The 16,444-nt window shown below is 36.8% G+C and overlaps 1 protein-coding gene across 17 annotated transcripts in view; it reads right to left on the reverse strand.

The window, feature by feature from the left end:
• Elavl4 (ELAV like RNA binding protein 4) overlaps window positions 1-16,444 on the reverse strand; it is a 147,540-nt gene that overhangs the window by 80,379 nt on the left and 50,717 nt on the right. For 3 of the 17 annotated variants that reach the window (XM_087214846.1, XM_087214847.1, XM_004869280.4), the window contains exon 1: window positions 6,526-6,801. The exons of 2 other annotated variants lie outside the window; for them this stretch is intronic. In XM_087214846.1, the coding sequence (XP_087070972.1) occupies window positions 6,526-6,534 (9 nt within the window). In that variant the 5' untranslated portion in view covers window positions 6,535-6,801. Of the gene's footprint in view, window positions 1-5,780; window positions 5,950-6,375; window positions 6,466-6,525; window positions 6,802-9,121; window positions 9,426-16,444 lie in introns of those variants that run through there. 12 more of the 17 variants (XM_087214844.1, XM_087214849.1, XM_004869278.4 and 9 more) reach the window with 10 other exon arrangements.

Consider the following 16,444-nt stretch of genomic DNA (forward strand, 5'->3'; position numbering starts at 1 on the left):
AACCATGGGACTTGTCTTCAATTATGTTTGTTTTTTATCACTGCTGAAAGAAAAAAGAAATGATGAACTTGAATTTCATGTTCCAAAGAAATGCACGTAGTAAGCCCTCAACAAACACATCTTCAAGAAACACAAACGAGAGTCAAACTCTACTAGGAACACCGCTGACACAACTTCAAGAGTTAGCTGTCATAAGAAAGAAGACAACAACAGTAAATAACTGATTCAAGGAAGAAGGAGAGGATTCAACACCACGAAGTGCAGACAGAGAAAACCTCTTTGCTGTGGTATGTTTTCAGGATTTGCCACCACAGCTAGAATTGTTTCTCTGCTTTCTCATATCCTGCAAAAAGAACTAAACTTGCTATAAAAATGTTAATTACATTTCTATATTTTAAAATGCATAATTGAAAAATTGAACTCAATTTGAAATGGGATTTTTCAAGCCAAGAGTTGAAAGGAAGTTATTTTCTGGAGAGATCTATGATATAAATTTTTTTCCATTAAAAAATTCCATATGCTAGGTTTTGCATTTTACTTGTGGCTAAAAATAAGGCTTTCCAAAAAACCCCTCCAAAAAACAAAAAGGCAAGTACAACAATTACATTAACCTTACCCTTCTGAACCAAAATGTATTTAAGGATTTCTTTATGGCTCTCAAGCCTTTTTGTTCCTTATAAAGAGAGATCCTTATTGAGAAGGAAAGTATCTCTAGAGTTAACTACAACAAGAATCTCAATAATGAGCCTTGCATAGCAAAAATGGTCAGTCCTAAAATGGTATGGAGACTCTCAGTGTTGGGGCGGGGAGGAAGGGATGAGGGGACCATCAACCTATTAAGAGCACTGACATTGCATACTTTATTTCATAATGAATGTATAAAGAACCACATAAGTACCATCATTAAACAGAGTGGATATTAAATCAAAAGCAAGCTAGCTGACTGACTGCTTTCTTATTTTTTGTCCTTTTATAACAATTTCATTTCCAAAGCGCTTGATTCCTAACACTGATGCTCCAATGCTATTATGAACACACTTTCTGGATAATTAATGAAGTAAACAATAAACAAAATGGTTCATCTTCATGCTCCCAGCTAACATCCCAAACTGGATATAATTAAAGGTGTGAACAAATAAGCAAGGAAGTAATGGACCTGTAAAGTCAAGGTTCTGAGAAATTACAGGGCATCCTGCACTGCACCAGTTCAAATTTATCACTCATTATCTCCGACACCAGAAAAGTATGGATCCACATGTTGGTACCCCCTCTCCACTCTTGACCTCAGCCCTTCTCTTCTCATTGATATAGATGGCTAATTTAAGACAATCACTGCTCGTGACAGGTCACACCCATTCTCCCAAAGGTCACTTTCTCTTTTTCCTTTAGAAAGCCACTGACCTACAAAAGTCCTCTACCCTTAAAATAAGCTAAGATTTCAAAACCCCAAGAATCCCAAAACACACACATACTCGCAAACACTCATAAAAACTTAAAAAACAAAACACAGGATGCTAACACAGCTATCTCATCTCCTTGTTTTTATCAATGGTAGGATTATGTTCAAATGCTCCCAATGAATAACAACTCTTCTCCCACACACAGATACACACACATTTTAATTTGAACCCAAGCCCTGATTCGAAGGGCAGCTTTCAGGATTTGCACATTTATAATTCCTCAAGTGGAAGCTACAGAAAAGTGTCCCTTTACTAATGGGAGTCTGTAGGCTACAGATATATTTATTTCTGATGTATATTTGAAATTTCATATTTTTCTAATAAGCAGATTCTTGGAGTTTATGAAGAAAAGAAGCTACTTCTCAGGGGTGGCAGCCTGATTTGGTTTTCTTTCCATTTACAGGTATACATATACTCATAAGTAAGCATGATACACAGTTGATAACACCAAATATGGAAAACCTAAGACAAGGAATTCAGCAACAAACAGATATAAAATCTATCTCCCTTTCTTTTTCACACACACATATATGCCACATACCCCTCAAATGGATGGGGAATGGATGGCAGGCAATAAAAGGTTGACTTTACTTTCAAAAAGGAAACTGATCAATTCTGTACAACATGGCTCATCAACTAATAAATAGTAAGATAAAAGCTTAAGAATGTTCATGTCCATTCTTACCCCCAAACTCCCAATGACATTGGAAAAAAAAAATACTGCATTGCAGCACTTGGCAGCGCATACTCCTATATCAAGTATCCGCTGGCCCACTCACCAAAAAATGTACACATTAAATTTCCAGCAATAAATTAAGTTCCTGGTGGCCACATATCACTGGAACTGATGAGGAAATTTGTCAAGGCCAAAGGACTTCTGTCCATATATTACGACCTCTATCAAGACTGCCATTCCTTACTTGCGGTACATATAATTTCTTTTTTAAAAATTAAAACAAGGTATTAAGATGTCAAAGTCTAAATGAGGCAGCATATCTCTTCATGGAAGGAATTGTATTTTGTCTACATATAGGAAGAGAATCCACTCACAATAAGAAGATAAGTGCAAAGGGAAAAAAATCTAACCAAAGAAAAGGACTTGCACTGAGGAAATCCTTTCATTGTTCATAGTAACTCTAACTTGAGAGACATACTTCCATCCATCCAATAATACTTTTAGAGATACAGAACACACATACAGAAAGCACCATCCATGCAATAATTTCTAGATATGAAATTTCAAATAGATTATTTCCAATAGAAATTCTAAATTTAAAATATTTGAAGTCTAGCATGTCTCAAATCCCCTTTGCAAGACTGAATTTGAGACTAAAAGACATTCATGCAGTTCATTTTCTTTCTCTTGCTTTATAAAATATATTTTACTACTGCTCCTTTATAGCAACCTACCCTTACTCTTATAACAAAATCCTAATATTTAAAAAACCAAAGAAGGGATGCAGGGAGAGAAAAAGTTTGAAGGCTTTGTGCAAACCATCAAACAGAAGCAAGCCCATCTATATCTGGCCAGAAGGATGACTTGAATGAGTGCCAGTTAGGAATGAATGGGGCTAAGAGCCAAATGAATGGCTGCTTGTTAGTTTTAAAAAATGAGATATTAAAATCACCTTGTACATTAATGATTGTGAAAGTAAATTTTCAACTACTTCCCCACCTATGCTCATTTGACTCTTTCAAAATTTAAATAGTAAATAATTTAGCCATTATATTACTATGAGATATACGAACATTCAGATCATTAAAACTGTGATAGTCAGGTGTTTTTTTTTCTGAGACATATTTCCAATCAGGTTTCTACTTCTCAATAAATGTGCACTCAGCCTTGTGCTTCCACAACGGCACACCTCCACACGCAGGTAGTAGGCATTATTTTTTTTTTAAGACAAAGAAGCAAGAAAGGTCAGCAGCAGAATCACGTGTCTCTTTTACAACCCAAGCCAACATGACAGTTCTTATGGAAATTATTTTCCCCTAAGTAAAAACTGTCAGAAAATACTCAAAATAAAATAAAGGAAACTATACTAGAGAAAAACAAATTATTCTGTTTTTAAAAGGTAACATATTTATTCACTCATCATAGGAGAGTGAGGTTCAAGTATAGAACAAAAAATATGTTTATTTATTTTTACCTCAAGAGTCAAAACAAAATATTAAAAACCCTCAGTAAGAAGACAAAACAAAAAGAAGCATCTGTATGGAAGAAAGAATGGTGGAGGAAGGTGTGGAGAGATTTGCAATGGGGAAAGTAAAATTTAAGAGTACTTCAATTATATTTTTTAACCTTTTAATGTATTTCAGTATTTTTTAATCTCTCATTTTGGGGCTTATAATTAGCTAAATGATGATGTATTTATTTTCTCCCCCAGGAAGAAACCATAAAGATCACTGTTTTAGTTATTTTTACCTCCTATTCACCCAAGTAGTGTATTTTTCAGTCCTTCTGGTATCCACCATCATGGGAAAAAGACACTACTGGTAAAGCACACTATGAGAGAGAAAAAGCTAGAGATCCCTGTCACCCAGCGCATGCATGGGTCCCAGACATTCAGAGACACTAGGAAAAAAAAAAATCAGCTTTTCACTCAGTTTTATGCCAACTCCAGAGTCAAGACCAAATGCCAACGGGAAGGAATGGTTATGAAGGTGCAGCCTGAAGGATCCTGTGGCTGAAGGCATGGGGAGAAAAAGGAAGCAAAGAGCTAGAATAGAACAATTCCTTTATTATTTTTTTAAAGTAATCTCTACTTGGGATATAAAATGAGACATACAATGAACTCCTCAGAACTATAGTATCAACATCTGATTTACTAAAAATATCAGTATCACCTAACATGAAATCACTGCTAATGGGAAATCTAGTCTACTTATATTTTTCCTATGAATATTTGCTGGAAATTTCTAAGAAATCATTTACAGAACCTATCAGCTGTGGGAGTTCACTATTATGCTTCCATCAACTTCATTCAATAAAATTTACATTTTTTTTCAAATGGTCTCATAGAATTCCTTGAGATTTTTAGCACGTACAATTTCACAGCAGGGAAAAGGGGGAAAAAGAAAAAAGAAAAAGCAAGATTCTCTACCCTCCCTCCCCCTCCCCCTTCCCTCCCTCTCTTTTTTAAACAAACAAACAAAAAGAAAACCAGGGGAGACTGAACAGATGCTTAAAAATAGATTTCTAAAAATCACTGTAAACCAGAGTTAGAAATGTAATTAACACCTATTTATAAAGAATAATTAAAGTTGGGCTGGCCACAAAGAATAGCAAAGATAATCATGGTCCTGCTCTCCCCCCTCTTTTTTTACACTGTTTGCAGTGTGTTCTCATGATAGCCACCTGCTCCCTACTCGGCTTCTCCTCTGTTCGTTTCCCCGGCAACCTTTCATTGGGTTTTCCTCCCAGCTATCGCTTTCAGTTGGGCTGCTCGGTCTAATCTTATTTGTTTTACACCCATCAAAACATGCAGCCAGACAAAGGCAATCCTCTAAGAATGGGAAAAAGACCACAGCTTTGTTATAACATCTATGCGGGGAAAAAAGTCCTCCTTAGGCTTCTTTAGTGAAAAATAAGGGAGATGAATATGAATTTACAGCCTTCCCCCTACCCACCCCTGAAAGCCCATAAAAGCTACTGCTGATGAAAATTCAAAGTCAAAGTGGGTGCTCATGGCATTTGATCATGCCATTTTGTGCCATATCTTCAGGATCAACATCAGGGGACAGGAGCGGCACTCAAGGAGTTTCCTTGCTTCCTTTTTTTCAGAAAAAGATGATGCTATAAATAGATTTACTACTTTGGCAGAAAGGTTTTCCACTTTCCCATCCACATCCAAAAGTCCTGTTTCACAATTGCATCTGCCTGTACTGAATCTTACCTCCTCCACCCCTCCTTCTCAGCCTTCCCCATCACTCCTAGTAGGAGACTGAAAAAGAAATGTGCCTTTAACTTTAACAGTCATGTAATTCCACTGAAGGCTCACAGAGGCAGTGGACACGCCAGCCAACAGTGACGGTGACACTGTGATTGTCAAAAAAGACACCAATCTTGCTTGGCTAAAATGTGTGTTAGATGGAAAAGGCAGTGTGTGTGCCTGTGTGCATGCAATACCATTATACTTGGTGGCAGATTCTGGTTCTCAGAAAAGAAAAATACTAATAAACACACACAAACGATCACCACAGTGATTTACAATGCACAGTCCACCACACACACACACACACACACACACACACACACACACACAGACACACACACACACAGGACTGGAACCTCCAAGCTGCCTTCCTCTTTTCACTTACCATCTTCAAGCCATTCCACTCCATCTGTGATCAGAAGAAGATGGACCCTCACACAGTGTGTCAAAAGCGGAAAGGAACGTTATGTAAAAGCTGACATTCCTTCTTACAGAGCCGCTGCCCAGAGAAGGAAGCAACAACTCAACACGCCAGGCACTGCTACACATACAAGCCGCCTCCTCTTTTTTATGAGGTCATGACAGGAAACTCTTTGAAATACAAGATGCAGCATTTACTGAAGCCCAAATAAATCACACTCTTTGCCGTTTTGACTGCGCAGTCCCCTGAAACACAACTGACCATCTCAGTGTTCAACATTCAGGCAGTACCTCTTGAGGTTTAAATCTCCAGCACAGAAATGGAGAGATTCCTAACCCCGCTGTATTCACCCCAGCCCCACAAAACCCAGGCATGTAGACAAACCCCTTCTCCCTTACAAAGAGAAAACGCTTCTTTTACAAGTAATATAATCTCTTTCAACAAACCAGCAATTATTTCAGCCCACCCCCACCCTGTCTTTATGTGGAAGGGAAATCTGACAATGACCTGTTAAAAATGACAATCTACCTCCCCACTGTTTTTCAATAAAAGGACCTACCTGCATTCTACACAAAAGATATAGTAAATGCAGGAACCAAACAACAACGGAGAACTAAACTCTTGTGCAAGCATAAGACTGGTCAAGGTGTAGATGCTTGTCTTCCCTCCAGCAACGCAAACAACAGATTATAAATCTAGTCATACCTACCATAACCATTCTTATTGGCAAATATTGGGTCTTGCAGAGCTTCGACTCTTCTCTTAAAATTTGGAAAGGTTTCAGAATATATTTTTTAAATGACTACGATTGTTATATATATTTAAAGATCCACAAAACACAGTGTGGATGATTGTAAAGTAAATCAATTATTTGGGGGGCGGGGAGAGAAAGAAAAAAAAGAAAGAAAAGGAGCAGTGAGCTGAAACCCTCTGATTCTAGGATGTAGATAAGAACAACTGAACAGAGCCTTGCTGAAATTGGCTCGAAGCTTCCCCTTTTTACATCCATTTATGGGACCATCTGTCAGCCGAAGCCAGAATTTGATTGGCTGGGGAAACGAAGGGAGGCGTTGCAACATCAGGTGCTATTTAAATTAGCTACTGCCAGATTGGCGATGTTAATGATTTGGTGACCTCTACAACAACAGAGACCAGATTTCTGAACTGCTTCTTGTGTCTGGTAATTAAGCCCCGGCTGAAGCAACAACAGCCACGCTTGTATTTTTACCTTTTCCTTCCTTCCAGCTCAAAAGTACTGTAACAACTGCAGGTCACTGGAAGCTTGCAAACCTTAACAGTGGGAGTGTCCTTCCTTTCTCCAGTCCTGAGGGATGCAGATTCCATCCCTTGGATGGAAGGCTTTTCTGGTGTTGAATATTTTCAACCACCTTATCTTTCTTGACAGTTGCTTTCTAGCGAAATGCATATTTAATGATCTGCCTCTAGGCTTAAAGATACCACAAAAGCACTTTAATGTGCTAATACTTCTACATTTTAACTTTATTATTTCCCAATATTGCTGATTTTTTAGTAATGCTCCTTCTGGAGCTAACATGGCCAGCACTGCTAAAGTATGCAAGTTTGGGATTAAGCTTGCTCTATGAACTAGGTTCACACAAGTTTGCCTCAGAAAACTATTTCCCAATAAACAAAAAAGAAAAAATCTGGAGGAAAGAAGGGGGCAGCTGTCAGCCTTTACCTTTCTGCTTTCTGTTTGAGCTTTTCAAAAGAGAATGATGAATGATTTATTTAAATGAATTTATTTCTCAACTTAGGGGCATGATCTGAATTTTTAAAAATCATTAAAACATATTCTCCCTCTGCTTTCCCTACCATTCTACAAGTAAAATATTCTTCTGAAATAAAACAGCCTCATTTCATTACCTGTGCAGAGTGCTCATCTTAACTAAACAAGTGATTTTGCTTCTGTTCTTCAAATAATGCCCTTTTGCTTTTGGTCTCTTCAAAGATTTGCAAAGAGACATTTAGCAAGTGCGTGGTGATGTATATAGATTATCTGCTGATGTTATACATTACACAGCATCTATGCTACCAAGCTTTCAGTAGTAAATATTTTTTTTTTCTGATCTGGGTTTTTAAAGTGACCTTCCTGAGAAGTTTATGCTTCATACCTATACAAAAGGCTAATTTATCACTATTTAATTTATTTGTTTATCAATAAACATACAGAGGTAACAAATACCGCCAAAATTCAACATAATATTTGGTTCAATTGGAAAGTGAGACAGAACTAGGGAAAGTAGAAACAGGGTAAAAAATATGCTGTTTTCCTGGGTTCAAAGTCCAAGAATAAATGTGTTTGTGAAAAAGTATTAGAAAAGAAAATAACTTTTACATTTTAAAGATTAAAACTATTTTCTCTAAGTTACTATTTCATGAATACACATACATATATAAACACTAAAAATAGATACACCATAAGACAGGACGTGTTGTGCATACTACATGAACTATTAGTCTTAAATAGAAATAAGTTCAGCTATTAGAAATAAAAAGACATAGAATATAAAAACAAAAATGTTAACATTATAATCCTTTCCAGGGGAACAATACTGGATTAAGCACACTCTTAAAATAATTTCTTTAGCAAATCTATAAAGTGTCCCATGAGTTATAATAGCACTATATAATATCTGTTAAGTGTTTATTAAGGATGAATTCACAGGTAAAGTGTTCTAAACGGCTCAACATATGTACACAGGGTAGGTGCATGTGTCTCAAATCAACAACAGAAACTCTGAGTGTGATTTCACCAGTATCAAAATATTGTGAAAAGTAAATATTAACATAGTGCTGACAAACACATAAATTAAAACAGCTCACTTGGAACAAAATATTTACTTGATATTTCTCTGTAGTTTATAAAGGATGGAATTTCTAAAAGGAAAAAAAAAAGCCTTTTCTCCCATTCGTTCTAACCTCAGCACACTTGGTGAGCCTAAATCAACATAAAGTATATCAAAAGATATCTAGGCCACTTTTCTGAAATAGTAACTGTATATTGCAGTATAAATAATTAGCTGGTATTGCCAGGCTAAAAATCCATGCACTTTGTATTGATCACTTCTCCAAAAACCTCCACTCTAAAGTCTTTCAACAGAATCCTCAAATGCACAAATGTCCTCAGAGGCCTTTTCTCTAAAGACAAAGACAGAATCCTATTGTTGGGAAAAGTCAACCTTATTATTGCATTTCCAATAGTACTATTCATCTTTCAGAGTGAGGGGATGACCACTACATCAGTGGTGTGACATTTGTAAAGCAACAGATTCTCAATATATTACCTCAAGAATCAGATAGGTGAGTCTCCCAGTCATGCAGGAATTTTTTTTCCGTTACAATCCTCCACCACCACAGAAAGAAACTTGTCTCACTCAAGCAGCTAAGGCAACCTAAAAATGATATCCCAGGGCTTTGGGGTTGCCAGCGCCGCCGCTGTATTCCTCTTACCATAAATGAGCAGTTTCTTGACTCACTAATAACAATTTCCCTTAAAAGAAGTAATCTCATATCAGTCAGCCCCTCACCACCATGCACACATCCCAAAGGTTGCAGATATCTCAGCATCAGTCGCCGGCAGCCAGCTTTCCCACACAGAGTCCAGATGGACTGTACCAGAAGCCAATTCAGCGTTAATAACTACCTACTCCGCGCAGTGGAGAAGCCTTACGTGGCACAATGGGCTAGGAAACAGCAGCCGGCTGAAACTGCAAATAAAAAAAAAGACAACCAAATTCTCCAAAAGCACTGAAAGGAAGAACAGAAATGGAAGCGTAAGTTTTATTTCCTTGACTTCCTGGGGGAGGGGGGTTCTTTATAAACACAGGGAAAAAATGAAGGGGGGGGAACAGATGCTGGCCAGAAAAAAGTGACAAAATACTACCTCATTATTTAACAAAGCAGCATTTAGCGTCCTGCTGATTTCAAACATCTTGCCACAGATTTTGTTTTAAGAGAAACAGAATCTTTTGCAAAGCACTCCGTCTGCAAAGGGTAGTTCAATTTTCTTGCATGCCACGGAACAGTCAATATACTATTTCCCTAGAGTTTGCACATTAAAACCTCTAGCCAGTGAGCTGAATTTTCCTCTTATCTCACACACGGTAGACTCCTGTTATTCGTATTACTCTCTTTGCAAGAGCAGCCTGCCCCAAACATGGCTGGTGTTGAAACTACTCTTTAAAGTAACAGTTCACTATATAACCACCAGGTGGGTAAAGTGTACAGATTCAAATGAATCATCTTAAAGCAGTGTGCTTCCCCCCCCCCCGCCCCCTTTTAAATAGCTTTTGGGTATAGGATGTGACAAGAGAAACACTAGCATTCTAACAGGCAAGATTGTCTCTTGCTGTATCTTGTATGTATAAATAAATAAATTTTCTTTTCATGACTTAAAGTGTGGAAGGAAAGCAAAAAAAAAAAAAAAACTAACAAAAATCCTAAAAACTGAAAAATGAAACACAAATAAGCTTTGTTTTCATCAGCACAGAATGAACAAGGAAAATACAACACACAGCAAGAGGGAAAAAACAGAAGCCCCTTGAAAATATTTTCCTTTAGGAAAATGAGAAAAATATTTACACATGATGAAAACCAGATTTAAAAGTGTGTGGATGAAACACACAAGATGGAGGTAAGAGTTTAAGGGTGCAACTTTTCTTCTGAGTAAAACATTAGGTTTGTTTGATATGGTCTCTCCTCTTTGTAGGAAATAACCAGATGCCTAAAAGTAATGACACTAAAAAAAATTAAACATCTCTTAAAAACTCAATTATATGAACAATTATAAACAAACACATCTCTACACAAGGCCGTTCTATTCCTCTAAGATCTGCCTTGAAGTAGAACATTTCCGCTGTACACTATTTTGGAAATATAGTTAACTCGGCATCTCGTATGTACCATTCTATTCCAATTAATCTACTCCTCTGGCACTAACAAAGAGAATGTCCCAAGTTGAAAACTCCAAGTGATAAGAGGGAGATGTTAAAAGGATATAAAATCTCCTGAATAAAAATAAATTATATCACTTATATTTTAAGGACAGGCATACTGCTTACAAAGCATGCATGCACCATTCCGTGTTCCCATGTATCTAAAAAAAAGAAACCAACACACACCGATACCTGGGATTTTGCTTTCTTCACTGGACAAATTTTAAACTCTGGAATTTCTACATCCTCTTGCAAACACAGATGTCAATATTAGTATTTTTCCAGCCCATCCACGCAACACAGCAGTGACTGTCTCCTTCATCTCTAAGACAAGTCTGTATCACTTAATATCATTTAACGTCCTTGCATATATTAAATTTCAAGTGATAATTTTTAACTGGGGAGTGAGAAGGAGGAGTTGCTCTCATCAAATTCTGGTTGTATGAAATAAGCTAATTTGTACACTCACCATATGTCTTAAACACTAATTAAAAAATGTCACTTTCTTCAAACATTATAATGTAATCAGCCTAGTAAATAAAATATTCTCAAGTTTTCTTGCCTTGGTGATAATTTAGAGTGTTTAATCTCAAAGTAACCTCTCTATCTTGATTACCAAGGAAGACTTTTGATTTGAAAAGGGGAAAAGGAGATACTGGAGACTGCGGGAAGTGAGAAGAGAAAACCACTACTGTACATGGCTGCACAAAGGAAAATAGGATGAAGCAGGAGTTTAAGGACCCATAGTCTTGTTACCCTAAGGCAAATTCAGCCAATCAATACCACCCATTGACAGACTACCATCTGCCATGCTACCGAATGATGTGGCTAAACAGACCTGTTCCATATGACTGTAGCCAGCTCATTTTCAGTCAATTAGGGTAGTTCCAGAGCATTCACGTGCAACAGCACAAAACTCCAAGTCAGACTGAGCTTCTCTTCACACCAGTCACTCTGAGCACAGCTACAGCCCGTTTCTTCCTGTTCCGGCTCCCTAGATTACCTCTTCTTGCCCCTCAATTGAATCAGCAAAATGAGGTGGGAAGGTAGAGTGAACAGACACACATATCTATACATATACAAATAGATCATTGCTGGTTCTTCACTGTTATGCAGAAATCAGGAATTCCATGTGCTCTGCCCTAAGATGATTATGGCACACAATTTAAATAGCGTCATCAGTGACTGCAATCTGACATTTTCCCATGGTCCAATTTATTTTTATCCTTTCTCTCTTCCCTTGAAAAATAAACATACACTGCTGGTATTTTTTTCTTAGGGGAAATCCAATCAGTCTGCTCAGACAATGGTATGCTATATTTAAAGGCTTTTGATAAAATGTAAAGCTTAATTTTCCTTTGTTGAATTGTGGCATTGGTCTTGTCTTTTCATCACCTCTAGAAACATTAATTTTATAGAAAAATGTAAACATACCACAAAGCAAGAAAGATGCACCAGAATCACACTAAGGAGTCTCTATCACGGGATCAGAAATCCACTGTCGATGTTTTCTCAGAGATATATGACCTGACTAATTCCTTTCTCTCTCCTAAGTAGTGTCTACTACACACTGGGGGAAAGAGCTAAAAGAATGCTATTGTATGGGGAAATGTGACAAATGGATCTCTAGTCTGCTTAAATTGCCAAGAATTCACTTGTACAGGTACACTGAACTAAGAGTAAATTCATACTTGATCTTCCCATTTTCTTAGCAAAACCCTAAGCATTATGCTAAAGCTGCAGCTGAAAGTAGAAGGCTTCTTTCCAGAATCGATGTACATTTGCTCTTTCAAACGTGCCTCTGACCACACTCTTAGAGCACTAGGATGTCTTTCTGGGAAAAAAAATGTAAAAGACAGGAAGATGACCTTATTTACAAAATTCTCAAAAAGGTAAATACACATATATCCAAGGAATCTAATTTATGTGGGGTAACAGGACTTTTCACTGACATACTCTTCACCACAGCACATGAAAATTCTGCAGAGTTGATGTGAAAACACACAGAGATTTCTGAAGATCTTTGTACTAAGGAATGTAGGGTCTTTTCCATTAATTCAGAAGAGTTTTACTAAAAATAAAATCAAAACAAAAAAACGTAAAACCCTAGTCTAAATAGAAACTTTTAAAAACATAAGTACACTAGGCAGATGAAGTATGGGATAGCCCTTCATACGGTTAAAGAGTAGGATGCTAAATTAGTTTCATACAGTTTTGAAAATAATTTAATACGGGTTTTTAAAAAATTCTGGACTCATTTATAATTTTATAACTACCAATAAAGGAATAGATATACTGTAAAAGGCAAGGGAGGTACAACTATGGAAAAAGGAGTAGGAGTACGAGGAGAAAGATGGAGGAAGGTGAAAAGGAGAGGAGAAGTGGGGGAGGGTGGAGAAGATAAAATAAAGAAATAATAGGATTCATAAAGTGAGCCTAAAAATGCTATCTTTTGCCAGGAGTCGACTGTATGTAAATGTATGTAAACACTGCAATGGGTACTTCACATGCAACACTCAACATCACAGTACTGAAAACTGTTACATCTAAGTATGCGTCCAGAAAGGTATTTTCCTTCCTTATCTAAAAGTATAATCTTCCCTCCAACAAGTCATAGAATAATGTGCTCAGTAAATATGTGCTGAATGTATTAGAAAGATGGGCATAGACATGAAGAGAAAGAAAAGGGAGGGTGGAAGACATGCTCAATTTTTTCTCATTGAAAAAACGAAGATATTTATTTGTAACATGCTTTTAGCTAAGAACATCCTCCAGATGTCTCATTTAATCTATCATTATAATCAAGCTGTAAATTCAGAGAGGGGGTTATGTACATGTACAAATTTCCTATGATAAATGTAATCATTATGTACTGCAAACATGTACTAATAAAATACATTAATTTAAAAAATGAACAGAAAACTCAAGAGTGGAGGACATACAAAAGACTAAGGCTAGAAAGCAAAAATTCTTGGCAGGCAAAATTAATGACTGATTGAGCCCTCCAGCTCCGCTCCTTTCTAGTCTTCCATTCTGGGTACAACTCCTTTTATTTTTATTTCTTTCTTTATTTATTTATTTATTTATTTATTTATTTTGGGTACCAGATATCGAACTCAGGACTTTGTGCTTGCAAGGCAGGCATGGTGCCACTGAGCTAAATTCCAGCCCCGGATACAACTCCTTATATCAAGTAGCTGCTCTATAAACATTGGTTGAATTACCTTCTATGTCTCATTTAAAGGCAGCACTCTAGTATGGAAATTAATGAAGATCAACAGTCCCACTCATCATCATGTCAAATACTAACCGAAGTTCCATTTTATTTGATTGAATTAGGACTCATTGAACAACTCTTTAGGGAAAATATGTTGGGCTCCATAAGCTTTAGTGTTCTCAATCATAAAATAGGTATAATAATTCTCCCCTTAAAGTTTGTTGCCAGCATTAAAATAAATAAAAGCTTGGTGGGGGTGGCACTGTACATGGTAGTTATTACTATTAATATGGAAAATGGAGATGCATTAATTAGTACTGGCCTCAAGATAACTGAATCTTTTGGGGGGAAGATATGTTACAAGGACTCTCAAAACAATTAGAGAATAATAAGACAATAGTAACAAACAAAGGCTGAGCTGTCTGTTCTGGTTCTAATAAAAAATGCTTGCTGCAGATAAACATTTACCTAGCCCTGTGGGCAAAGTTCATTGCTAAGTTATTGGTATGGATAACAAAAAGAAATAAAATCATATCCCTCACCCTCAAAGAGCTTAAAATCAAATTGGGAAGCAGCTTTCCTTTTTATACAAGAATCCTCATAGCATAAGGAAGAATGTGAAAGAATAATATCAAAATTAGGCGTAGCTGTTGCAGGTGAGAATGTCATTTGGAGTGACGTGGGATACTTCATGGGGGAAACTGCATTTCAGGCTAGGTTTCAAAAAAGAATCTGGATAGTTCAAATAAGAACAAAGCGGGAGAGGAGGGCTGGCGAGGGATACAAGCAGCCAGCTCGTTCTAGCTAGACCCTCTCCGAGGGATTCTCCTAATCTATTCTGAGCTCTTCACATTTTATTTATAAACAGGAATATTATGATATGATAATTGTGAGCAGACAGACCTTTAGTCAGTAAATAATTTTATAAAAGGAACAAGAATTAGTATTTATTGAGCATCCACTATGTGCAAACATTGCAAAAAGTGCTTGCCTATAAATCTTGTAACTGTGAGATTTCCAAAAAGAAAGCTAAATATTAAAAAAATTGAAGTGGTTTTCTAGAGATCACATAGCTGTAAGAGACAAATTTAGGCCTCATACCTACCTATGCCAAATCTCAATCCATACTCTTTTACTATAACATACTACCTTATATTGAAAAGTGTAGATCTAAAGAAAGTTAAGTCTTATTCTCTGAGTTATTCTACTCACACAAAGTAACATTTACAATAATGTCTTTGACATCTACTGACAGACAAGTACTTAACAGATCAAAGCTTGGCCTGCAATTTCAGAATTCTGCCACTAGGTGATGACAGATCCCTGGCCTTATGAGAATTACAAAGGTGACATTTTTGCCCACTGTTTCTTTTTGGTGTGTGCTAGTTAGTCCCTACCTTAGTACTGGAAGTGGATTGAAGAGTGCCTGATCTTCAGGTAGAACTGTCTACAAAAGCTTTAAGACATTTATGTTCCCAAATACTTCCTAAATTTTAGGAATTTAACTGTGAACATAATTCTAAACTTCAATGACCTTAAAACAGTTCTATTACAGAATGTAGTCAATAAATTATAGTGCATGTTACTTTCATAATGTACTGTGAGCTTGGATGATAGAAACTGTATGTTATTTCCTTATAAACCCCAGCACATAGAAAATCAGCACCTGGTCAATAAAAGAACATAACTGATTGATTCTAAATATTTTAGACAACTGTTTGAACCAAATGCTCAATGCACAATTATTTGGCACTTTATGCACTAATACATTAACTCCCTTTTTCAAATCACCCTTGATGTTGGGTTCATATAATCTCTTTCCTGTGGCTGGTCATCAGCAGAAGCACTAGATCAGCAAACCACAGCTGCTTTTCTCTCAGTGACCAGTCATTTCCCTTCTGCCTTAGCCAGGGAATAGTCTGCATTAATTAGAAGACCAGTTTACCTTTCCAAACTTCTTATATCCCAAAAAGTTGCTTACTTTTTCTAAGAGAGGTGAAGAAAAAAGTGTGAAAGACAAAGAGGGGCATGTCAGATAATTGTCAGAGAGAGGCAACTCTCCCCTTGACCCTTTGTAGCTTTCGCCTCTCTGATTCTGAAGCAGGGGAATGATTTAACTACTTTTAAGCGGAAGAGTAAAGTTACACATTAGTGCTGAGTAGCTCATTTGCCTTGGCTACTCCTTAGCAACTCCTTAGCAATGACAGCTTCAAGTTCAACATACCTCTTGAAAAGGATCACGTCTTTAATGAAGATGAGTATTTTTTTAAATGTAAGGTTTTTGAACAAACGTTTCAACATTACAACCCTAAAGTCTTCTTTGCTACAAATGCCTATTTCATATTAACCTTCCTTTACAATATATGTGGTAACCCAAATGATGCTGGGCTCCTACAAAATTTCATCCCCTAGAAAACAGTCTTACCTTGAAATTATGCACAAATATACAACTTATT

The sequence above is a fragment of the Heterocephalus glaber genome, unplaced genomic scaffold (genome assembly GCF_053883595.1).
Source record: "Heterocephalus glaber isolate CG9 unplaced genomic scaffold, H.glaber_assembly_v1.0 deba00001451, whole genome shotgun sequence".
Taxonomy (NCBI): Eukaryota; Metazoa; Chordata; class Mammalia; order Rodentia; family Bathyergidae; genus Heterocephalus; species Heterocephalus glaber.